Source organism: Theobroma cacao, chromosome 6 (assembly GCF_053813885.1).
Source record: "Theobroma cacao isolate CCN51 chromosome 6, ASM5381388v1, whole genome shotgun sequence".
NCBI classification, from domain to species: Eukaryota; Viridiplantae; Streptophyta; class Magnoliopsida; order Malvales; family Malvaceae; genus Theobroma; species Theobroma cacao.
Genome location: NC_142644.1, coordinates 5,132,102 through 5,143,386, shown reverse-complemented (window position 1 = coordinate 5,143,386; position 11,285 = coordinate 5,132,102). Strand labels below are relative to the sequence as shown.

At 33.5% G+C, this 11,285-nt stretch overlaps 1 protein-coding gene across 2 annotated transcripts; it reads right to left on the bottom strand.

The window, feature by feature from the left end:
• Positions 1-4,166: 4,166 nt before the first annotated feature.
• Positions 4,167-9,834, bottom strand: LOC18595479 (phosphatidylinositol-glycan biosynthesis class F-like protein). 2 transcript variants are annotated; one of them, XM_018123955.2, is made up of 9 exons: positions 9,457-9,834; positions 7,450-7,822; positions 7,288-7,353; positions 7,154-7,196; positions 7,021-7,075; positions 6,808-6,856; positions 6,295-6,362; positions 5,608-5,716; positions 4,167-4,383 (listed from the first exon to the last, which is right to left on the bottom strand). In XM_018123955.2, exons 2-9 carry the CDS (start codon positions 7,612-7,614, stop codon positions 4,270-4,272), a joined length of 669 nt encoding a protein of 222 aa, XP_017979444.2. In that variant the 5' UTR covers positions 7,615-7,822; positions 9,457-9,834; the 3' UTR covers positions 4,167-4,269. The 2 variants fall into 2 exon arrangements, with proteins under 2 accessions (XP_017979444.2, XP_017979443.2); XM_018123954.2 differs by having other exon boundaries at positions 7,450-7,742.
• Between the last annotated feature and the right edge of the window lie 1,451 nt (positions 9,835-11,285).

The window sequence follows — 11,285 nt, the reverse complement described above, 5'->3', positions numbered from 1 at the left end:
CTTTTGTCAAAGGTATTGATACTTGAAACTCAAAAATGAAAGCATCAATACTTTTTCTCGAAGTATTGATGTTTGTCACCGTTTGCCATTTTCACAAAAATAAAAGTGGTAAACCAAACTTTTCACTGTAAAAATTTCCCTATTAGGTTAATCTTAACCCCTCTTTAGCCTTTGTCCCCCACTTTTTACTATTTTCTCTTAAATCTCAATATTTCTCATCCTCTCTTACTCAAAAACCTCCATTTTTGAAGATTTGAATATGGTTTTCAATCTTGAAGTTAGAAAAGGAAAGTTTTCTACTCTTAAACTCTTCAAATCTCTAGTTTTCAAATCCGATTTCAACCTCTCTTCACAAATTTGAATTTCTTTCTCTAAGGGTTTGGAGTACTACTTGATTTTCTCTCTCTACAAGCTCATTAAGGTAAGAACAAAATAGATTTAAGTGTTTAAGTTATTGGTTTATTTTTGAGCAGTAGATTATCAAGTTGAAAAATTAAATTAGACAAGATTTAGTTAGGGTTTGAAATAGCTTAACTTCAAATTTTAGGATTTATAAATTAAGTTGTGGTTTTGACTGAATGATTGTTGTTATAGGATATGGTGAAACACCAAGGATCGATTTGGAGTAAGGTGTCGGTGTTTTGATCATGTTCTAGTTGATGAATCAATTGATGTGCGTGGGCATGATATTTTAAAGTATTTGGAAACATATAAAACTAAGCATGCTTAATGAGTTCTTTGTTTTAGATGATTTCAATGTTACTTTTTTATGAATATGAATGATCTAGCATCAATTTAAATGTTTTCAAATGTATCTATATTATGTAAATATGCATACTATGTAGTAGTTTTATATAAGGGGTAATAAGTCCTTTCAAATGTTTTCCTTCAAATGAATTTATGATGGTATGGTTGATATGGAATTGTTGCATGACTTGATGAATACAAATGTAAAGCAATAAATACCCACCCTTATGATAATGAAATGGACATGATGTATCTATATGATTGTGTCAATGATAACCATTTTGATTGAGTACATAAGAAACATGTAGTTGGTGATATAAGTATGTTGGATAAATATGAGTTACAAAGTAATCTTATGATTTTGCATGTTGTTGAGGTGTTAAATCCTACATAAATATGAGGGCCTTGATGTGGGGTGTAGTACCACATGCATAGGAAGGCCTTGATGTGGGGTGTTATACCACACAGTTATATAGCCTTGAGATGGGGTAGAGGTACCACTCAGTGTATGGCCTAGATATGGGTGTGCATGGCATTCATTACATGGCTTACATGATGAATGCATAGTGCTAATGATGTTACGATATGTATTTGATGTGATGTTGTAAGAGAAGTGAAATATGTTGCGATTTTATGTTCAAGTTATGCCTCTCATGTGTTTTGAATGAGATACTTGGAGGTATAGTAAGCATAGATGATAATTTCATTTTGGTGAAATGTATATGATGAAAATTGTCCAATTTTTGGGTTTTTATGAATGAAGTATTGATACTTGAAGAACAAGAATCGATACCTTGCAACTAAATGACTTAAGAAGCATTTTTTGCGAAAAGTATCAATACTTCCTCAAAAAGCATTGATACTTATCGTCCAAAAAGCCTTTTGGATTTAAAAAAAGTGTCAATACCTCACAAGGAAGTATCAATACCTAAGGTACATAACAACTTGTTCTCTCCTTTTAAATGGCTTTTCACTTGTTTTTAAGTCCCCTTGTCATTTCAAACTTTTATGTGACTTTGATTAAATTAAAATCAATTGCATGAGTTTGAAAACAACATTATTTCAAGGATTTGAAGGAAGATTGATGATTACTTATAAATTCATGATTATATCAAAGTTGTCGTTATGCAAAAGTTCTTCTCTTTTGACTTGTTCCTTTCTCATGTTTGCTTACTGGGTTTATAACTCACACACGAAAGATGAACTTGTTTGTATAGATTAGTAGCTTGCGTTCTTGGCTTGACGCATTGTGGAGGAGACCTTTAGCTCATACTTGATAGGCATAGTAGAGCCTTTCTTTCAAGACCCTAGTATCAATCACACTTCGCTATCAAGTTGGGTCCATAATGCTAGTTACTTTTCATGTTGAGACTTTTGGATATGTAGTCCATGTTGGCAAAATTTTTATGTTTATTTACTCTTGATACAAGTTGTTTATGTTGAGCACCGAAAGGGGTGTAGATACTTGTACCTATGGTAATGAGGCCACAGATGGTATTAAGCATGAAAGGTGTGCTAAATCAACGCTAAATGTGGAAATGTGGAAGATTGTGAATGTTCATATGTTGGAAATTATGCATGTCTTGATGTTATATGATATGATTGATATGACGTACACAAACACCCACACATGTATTGTGATTATTATATGAACAAGGATGTCATGTGTAAGGCTTGTTTGGGTTTAGTGGTTTATAGATTTTTATCTCTCAATCTTTGGAATTTGAACATCCCTCTTTGCCACCCTTCTCTTCCTTGGCTGAGCTATCAATTCCCCTTCAACCCAACTGCTCCACATCAGTGTTGCATGCCATGTCATCAACTTTTCCATTCCTCTCTTCTCGGCTCGGGTTGATGATCGGTTTTTACATGGAAAGGTTCTTCCATTGCTTTATGCTATCACCTTCCACAACCTCATTGTTTTGTTGAATTTTTTCCATGTCTTCCATGTAGATTTCATTGACAAAAACCTGGTATTTCCTATCCCCAACTAATAGCTCTATTTGTTCTTCAATCCTCTGTTTTGTTGTGTAAAAATTGACATTCTCCCCGCACTAAGTTCCGGGCTATTTAAGGTCTTTCATCAACAATCAACAACTCCCCGCAGCATTTTGCGATACTCTTAAAGGTGCTATGGTACCATGCATGTGCTAGGGCCCCTTTTACCGGTACCCACTTATGCACATATGGTGTTGAGAAATCCATGGACCATGCTTCAATCGACTTAAACCATTTGTTTAGCCAACCCCAACTCTCTTTTCTCAGCTCTTCAAAACTGGTTTTATCATTGAGGGCCACAAGAAAATAATTAGGTGCCAAGTTTCTCACCCTTAGTTGTTGGTTTCCTTCCATGCTCAAGTACTCTTGGAGATTTGCAGCTGATACTCTATCCTCGGAGCAAGCAATGAAGTATTTTTTTAAAGGCCAGCAAGCAATGATACTCGACTCCAAGTTGTGTAAGTTGTCAACATTGATATCACCTTTACAGCTCCTGGGTTGTTTCTTTATCCCATCTCTCAGATTCCACGACTCACCCGATTTACCTTTTGTACCCTTTAGCGCCTGAGCATAGGATTTATGTTCCCTTGCCTCCGTTAGCTTCTCCCCTTCTGGTTTCCTGTTTTCTTCTTCTTTTGCTTCACCATTTGTGTGATTCTGTCCTTCCCTTCTTTCTCTCCAGAAGTTGTCCCTTCCTCCATACCTTGCAATATGAACCCCAAGGCACTGATTGAAGAACCATATACCCCGTTTAGTTTCCCCACTGCTATTCTACCTTCTTCTTCCTTCTCGAATCCAACAAAACACATCTTGAAGCTTGCTGTTAATGAAAACTTGAATGCAGATTTCAATGGCCTGGAACAGGGCACAGCTCGAGGAGGGGTTACCTCAGCACGCATTGCTACGTACAGGATCTCTGTTTGATTGACCTGCTATGAATTAGGACATGTGGTAGCGGGGAAAGATAGATGGATCGAGTTTTCCATGGAAAAACAAATTGATGGAATTCTTAATTCATAAATTTTTGTGAGAGCGGTTATTTTACTAAAATAGCTTGTAAATAATATTACTTTCATTAAAATAACATAAAATAAATTTGATAAACTCGCATAAGAGGTGAATAGAACAACTGCCAATGAAGTTATTTTTAATTGTAGAATCATTAAATTCGAGATGCGCTTAATTTATTGTTAAATTGATCAACCAAGATAGGATGGATGAGCTGAATCAATTTACTCTTTCAATGAAGTTTTTTCTTTAATAAAAATGGATTCATAGTTTTTTATATATTTTTTTATTTAAAAAGAACTAAAGAAGAGAGTTTTTTAAACTTTTTTTCTGTTATCAATGAGAAGAGATGTGTAACTTAATTTGTAAAGAAAAACGGGGAGAACTTACTACAGAGCACATTATATAAAGGATACAGAGAGAAATCAACTTCAAATATGAATGAATAACTACAAGAATCCGCAAAATCTGAGAAGCTACTTCAGCAAATAGCAACTGAAAGAAAAGAAACATCCTCTACTCTGCTTTGATTTGCTTTTGTCCACCTCGCATGAGTGCAAGACCAAAGGATCCCACCATACCAACTACATAACCAGCCATGGCTCCATAACTCACACAGATTGGCCAATCCTGTGAAGAAAGTTAATTAAAAACATCATGCCTTTCTATATGCAATACTACATTCAAACAAACAACTCAAATCAAATGAACCTCCCTTGACAACTCAACAAATATGAATAGCATCTTATAGCTTACGAAAAAAAGGTAACAACTTTATGCCTAAGCTCAATGGTCCAAATCCAAGACCATGCTATACAGAACCAAGTATCCCTGCATCATATTTGAATAACTACAGCCATCTAAAGACCCTTTTCCACTCATAAGTCGTAACAGAGCTGTAGCCACTAAAAGACTAAGAAATGCCAGCTTCTGAAGCTGCCTGATGTGAAGTATACATTAACAAAGCCACAGGAATAAGCAACACCAATAGCAGATAGGATGTTTTTGAATGCTAGCTACTCATACAACATATTCTGCCCAGTCATTCACCCTAAAATCTAATGTGCTAGATAGTTAAAGGAAATATAGGCTCAGGCATGCCACCATAATACCATTCAAGTGACTACACAAATATGAATTTGATGCCAAGTCAAAAAAATATAACCTTATTGATCAGGTGCACCTATCTAACAGGTTGTGAAAATTTCCCAACATTAAACTTCGACTTCTTTTTTTTCAATAAACTTCAATTCCATGTCCAGCTGGAGGAACAGAACATTATTGAACTAATCTGTCCAACAGAATGCATACAAAAGTTTGGGCAAACCTGGAAGAGGACAATTTAGTAACTAAGGCAACCCTCTAGTACAACTGGAATCTGTCATTACATTCTATTTAAGTTTCATTCAGTATGTCATTTGTATGACCCACTTGTCTAACCGATGCCCTTAATTGAGGGGTATCAGCTCTATTAATTGGAAAAAAATTCTCGGAAACATAAATTTCTTTGAATAAGACATGTTGAAGTACTATTTTGTGTTTTCTACCATATTCTGTCTTCTCCCTCAGCATTATTTTCCATATTATAAGAACTAGATTCATCATAATAATTCTATGGTTTAACTCATTAGTCCCATGAAAAACATAAAGGAAGAATCCAACCATAAAAAGAAAAAGGGGGGGGGGAGGGGAGACCAAACAAGTACCCAACAATTGAGCACAGAATGAACATATATGGCAAGGAGAAACACTCCTATTTTATCCATTAACAATAAAGAAACACAGTCAAATCAGAAAATTAATGTGAAAACTTAAAATTTTCAGTCACAAGGAATTAAAGGGCGGATATGGTACCTGCCAAGGCCTTTCCCAATCAAGTGGCATAGGCCAAGCACCAAACCAAGCTCCAATCACAGCTCCATGCGCTGGTAGACAAAGCATAAAATCTAGAGATCCCTTTGGCCTAAGAGAGAATGATATCAAAAACCAATATTAGCAAATACCAAATCCTTGCATAAAAAAAGCGCATCTCAATCAACATTCTATAACAAGTAATGCCTACATGGATAAGATAGCAACCTCTTTTTCAATTAATCAGCTTCCCCATTAATGAATTCACATATTGCTACCATTTTATTGCAAACCTAACCATATGCACCATAAACCTTTGATGTTAAGAACCACGTGTTACGAAACTTTGTTTCCATTACGACCTTGAGCTCAAAGATTTAGATTCAAGTATTTGCTATGCAATGATTAGTGCAACTGTGTAGCAACTGAACCCCCCCAATTGAAGGTAAAACTGTCTGTGGGCTATTTGAGAAGAATATATCTATGTAGAAAAAGTAGAATAAATTTCAAAGAATGAAGCCAGTCATCTTACCCAGTGACTTGGCACACAAATAACTTAGAGCTATAATAAGCAAAAGATCTAAACTATTACCAGGTCTCATATAACATGCAAAATGAACAAACGTGAAAAACAAGAAGCATAATGCTTGCAACAAATATGGAGCCAGAATTTATTGAAGAAAACCTTACTTAGTACATGCAAATATGCGATGCCAATCTGTCCATGATGAACCATAAACAGAACTTGCAGGCACAAACTGCAAAAATGAACCAAATTGTAATTTAGTGCCTATAGAGAGAAGAAAGGTTCACATTGCTAGTAATCCTGGAGAACACACACAACACAACTAGAATTCAAATAATTATGTCATAGCTAATACTAATCTCAATACTGCTTATTGCCTGAAAAGAAACAGAAATAAAATGATAATCAACAGAGTATCCATGTAAAGATAGTAAAACAAGGAAAAAAAGGAAGAGAATTGCTTTAAGTGATACCTTTGGGACTTCCACAAACAAAATTTAACTTTCCAGAATGAAATAAACATAAAAAGATATTGCTATTTTCCACGTAAGTATGCATGTCCACCACCCAATACGAATATTAAGCATTCAAAGATGTACGGTAATGCTGAAAATTTCCTATGTAATGTCAAAAAATATATTATAAATAGACAATGATAAGAAAATTTGAATGCTTACAATGAATAAAGACATCAGAAGAGACCAGATAACGGTCTTTTCAAAGTATCTGCGTCCAATAAGAGAGGAACAAAATTAATGCATGATTTTGCAATCAACTGACTTCTAAACCACAATGAATAACAAAAAAAATGGGCTGCCAATGCCATAGATAATATTATTACAATCTTAGTAATGCCAAGACACAGATTATATACATGCTAGATGACGTACTGCAAGCCAACGGGTGAACCCAAAGCTAATGCTCCAAGCGCATTTACTAGAGCCCCTACAAAGTGAAAGAAATACAAGTTACACAACTCAATTGGTGAAATTGTATTGAAAAAGTCATCACTTTAACACTAACCGGCAGGAAGTCCCACTAGGCCTCGGGCAACAGCTTTCAAATACTGTAAAAACCCATAATAACAATTAAAGAAAAACACATAAAAAGCAGTGAAAACAAATTATTGATAAAATTCACTGTGATTGCTGGCTAACCGAGCATTTCTCTGGTTTCTTTCTAAAGCAACTGAAAAGAAGGATCACAACTGGACATTCAATAGCCTAACAAAAAACCAAAAGCATGTAATAAATAAATTCTTAAACAAGAATAAGTTTAACTGATAATCTAGAAGGTGAAAGAAATGAATAAAAAATTACCCAGATCAAACGGAGGGTGTTGGTGGGATCAGAGACGAGATTGATGGAGTAGACATTGTAAGCCACCCAAAATCCAACAGCCAAGGCCAATCCGCAGCAAAGATGAGTCAAAAATACTTGGGAAGATGATATTCTTGATAGGGAATTCTCCTCCTTCTCCTTCATTTTGTACTTCGATTTTGTCTGTTGGAAGAAAAACCCAACTGAGACTTTGACTCACTCCAGTTTAGGGTGGTCTGCGCTTCGGATGGGCCAAAACGGAGAGAAAGAAGTGCTTGGTCTACGGTATTGGGCTGCCACAGATTTGTCGTGTGTCAAGTCCAATTACTCCAACATAGTTAATATTTGTGGTAGAAAAAGGATAAGTTTCAATCTACCAAAATAAAGTTGAATTTCAAAGTACAATCTAAAACATATATTAAAATTGTCGCTAAACATGAGTGGTGAAAACAACTGTCTTCCCAATATTTCTGGACTCCAAACCCCACAAAAATTGACCCAAGATGAGGCCTCTATCATATCCTCAACTGATTTACAACCAATTTATGCTAACACCTACATAAAAAACTTATGAGCTAGAAAACAAAATAGAAACTAAAACCGACACGAGCTCTGGTTTGATTGAATTGACCCTTAGTCCAAGAAAGAAAACATTCACAGAACAGATGAGCAAAATAAAAACCACTCCAAAAAAAAAAAGTCTTTACCTCCCAAAAACACATAATCCAATAATGTGACACAATAATCTATCCAGTCCCTTCAAAATGACCATGTGATCACCACCCATTAAAAATAAATTTAACGCCTTTTGGAAGAATTAAAAACACCCATATAAAAAATAACACATTAAATACAAAATAAATCAATTCCAAATTTAATTCAGCAAAGAATAATTATTTTTCGTATCCCTTATTGCAGAAGAAAGAAACATGAATGCATAACATGAGTGGTGATAACAACTGTCTTCCCAATATTTCTGGACTCCAAACCCTACCAAAATTGACCCAAGATGAGGCCTCTATCATATCCTCAACTGATTTACAACCGATTTATGCTAACACCTACATAAAAAACTTACGAGCAAGAAAACAAAATAGAAACTAAAACCGACACGAGCTCTGGCTTGATTGAATTGACCCTTAGTCCAAGAAAGAAAACATTAACAGAACAGATGAGCAAAATAAAAACCACTCCAAAAAAAAAAACAATATTTACCTCCCAAAAACACATAATCCAATAATGTGACACAATAATCTATCTAGTCCCTTCAAAATGACCATGTGATCACTACCCATTAAAACTAAATCTAACGCCTTTTGGAAGAATTAAAAACACCCATATCAAAAATAACACATTAAGTACAAAATAAATCAATTCCAGATTTAATTCAGCAAAGAAGAATTATTTTTCGTATCCCTTATTGCAGAAGAAAGAAACATGAATCCATAACATGAGTGGTGATAACAACTGTCTTCCCAATATTTCTGGACTCCAAACCCTACCAAAATTGACCCAAGATGAGGCCTCTATCATATCCTCAACTGATTTACAACCGATTTATGCTAACACCTACATAAAAAACTTACGAGCAAGAAAACAAAATAGAAACTAAAACCGACACGAGCTCTGGCTTGATTGAATTGACTCTTAGTCCAAGAAAGAAAACATTAACAGAACAGATGAGCAAAATAAAAACCACTCAAAAAAAAAAAAACAGTCTTTACCTCCCAAAACACATAATCCAATAATGTGACACAATAATCTACCTAGTCCCTTCAAAATGACCATGTGATCACTACCCATTAAAACTAAATCTAACGCCTTTTGGAAGAATTAAAAACACCCATATAAAAAATAACACATTAAATACAAAATAAATCAATTCCAGATTTAATTCAGCAACGAATAATTATTTTTCGTATCCCTTATTGCAGAAGAAAGAAACATGAATGCATAAAGAATACAAACAAAACTAAAACTCAAAGAGAATTATTGAATTAAAATTACCTGATTTAATGGATTATTAGAGAGACAAAGAAAAATATGTTTTTCTTTTCTTTAGAGAGAAAGAGGTCGATGATACGGACAGGACAGATTTCGAGGTATTTACACAGTTTTAAGAGTGAAGGAGACCTTCCGCCCCGGGATATAGAACGGTGGCTAGGATTTTGCAAAAAGAGAGGAAATAGGCGGCAGAAGGAACGGTAAAGAGAAGAAAAGAAGAAAAGACGAAAGCAGAGGAAATAGTGAGCCGCCGCCGGAAAGGCCTAGGCCTGCGAAGGCGACGGCGCCCAGAACCCAGGAAGGGAGAGCGTCGAGAGAAAGGGGTTGGCTGCTAAGGTTAGTGGGAAAAGCAGAGGTGAGCAAAAACGAAGATAGAAAAAAAGAAAGGGGTTTAGTGCTAGGATTACGTTAAAATTTATGCGATGATAAAACTGTGTCGTTTAATTGGATACAACAAGTAAGAAAAAAAGAAAAGGTCTGTCGGATCAGCCCAAGCCCAACCTAGATCAACTGTAGGCAAAGCAGATTTAGGTTAAACCCAACAACAATTGAGATATTTCTAACCCATTGTTTTACCTTTTAATTATTTATTTTATTTATGTAATTTCTATTTTTATGCATGAATTATATTTACGAGAATACTTTTAAAAAGGAATAAGACTAAAAAATAAAAAAATTAATTGAATAAATTGAATAATTACTTACCAAAATTATTGGGGGGACTGAATATTATTTTCACAAGATAAATTCATTCTAAATAATTATAAAGGCATAGGATAAAAAATTAACAATTAAAATTACTTCTCAAAAAAATTATTAATTAAAATTGAAGATAATTTACAAAATTTCATCATTAAAATTAAGAAAATTTTAATAAGTTTACTTAACATTTATTTCAATTTAATAATTTTATTATATAAATTTATGTAATTTATGAATAATATATTATATTTTTTGAATTTTAATTTTATTTTGTTATTGAAATCATCATAATGAAAATATGATTATTTTAACATTAGTATATATTAAAATATAAAAAAATCTTTTCAAAAATTAAAAATTATTTGAAAAAAATGATACCCACTCGAAATAGGAGCACCACTATAAAACATTCCTTCAAAAAATTATTCCAATTAATCAAGTGTTGTTATTTTCTGGTCTTGATAAATAGTCTTTAATTTTGTATTTAATTTAATTTCCTTTACTTATTGTTATTCTTTTCTTTCCCTTTTTTTTTTTTATATTCCACATTTAAGTATTTGAGATTTTTGAAAGATTTTCACAACACTTTGTCTTAAGGAAATCCTCCTCACCTCAAAAGTACTCAAAAAAATAATTTATTTTTCGAAAAAGCTCCGGTGATTGGATTTCTTCAATATTTCATGAGATGAACTTAACTTAATTTTTTTATTGTTTGATATTGTCCTAATTTTCCATCATTACTTTATTTTGTTTCTCTTTTTAATGATCTCTTTATTTATTGAATTGAACACTTAGTAATTCCTTTAATAGCAAATAAAAACTTTTATATTGAAAGTTTTTTAAATTCTCCCAACAGTTTAGTGAAATTTTAGAAAATTTTCCTCATCAAAGAATTTTGAGAGTGTTTTCACTTGCAATTACCTTGAAAATTCCATCATTTTTTAGATTTTCATTTTTTTTTTGCATAATCAAAATTAAAATCCATGTGATGCAAAATTAATATTTTATTGAATAAAAGATGAAAAAAAATTTCATTGTAATTTTTTTGGTCAAAATATTTATCAAGTCCCAGTATTTATGCATTTGTTCAATTTAGTCTTTATACTCAAAATCGAAGCAATTTAATCTCT

What these genes read in the sequence shown, in the direction of transcription:
- LOC18595479 (XM_018123955.2), bottom strand. Translation starts at nt 7,614, where the DNA reads ATGAAGGAGAAGGAGGAGAATTCCCTATCAAGAATATCATCTTCCCAA. An exon ending in GGTTCACCCGTTGGCTTGCA is followed by an intron (nt 6,857 to 7,020) that starts GTACGTCATCTA and finishes TATTGGACGCAG; the next exon opens with ATACTTTGAAAAGACCGTTA. An exon ending in CGCATATTTGCATGTACTAA is followed by an intron (nt 5,717 to 6,294) that starts GTAAGGTTTTCT and finishes ATTCTCTCTTAG; the next exon opens with GCCAAAGGGATCTCTAGATT.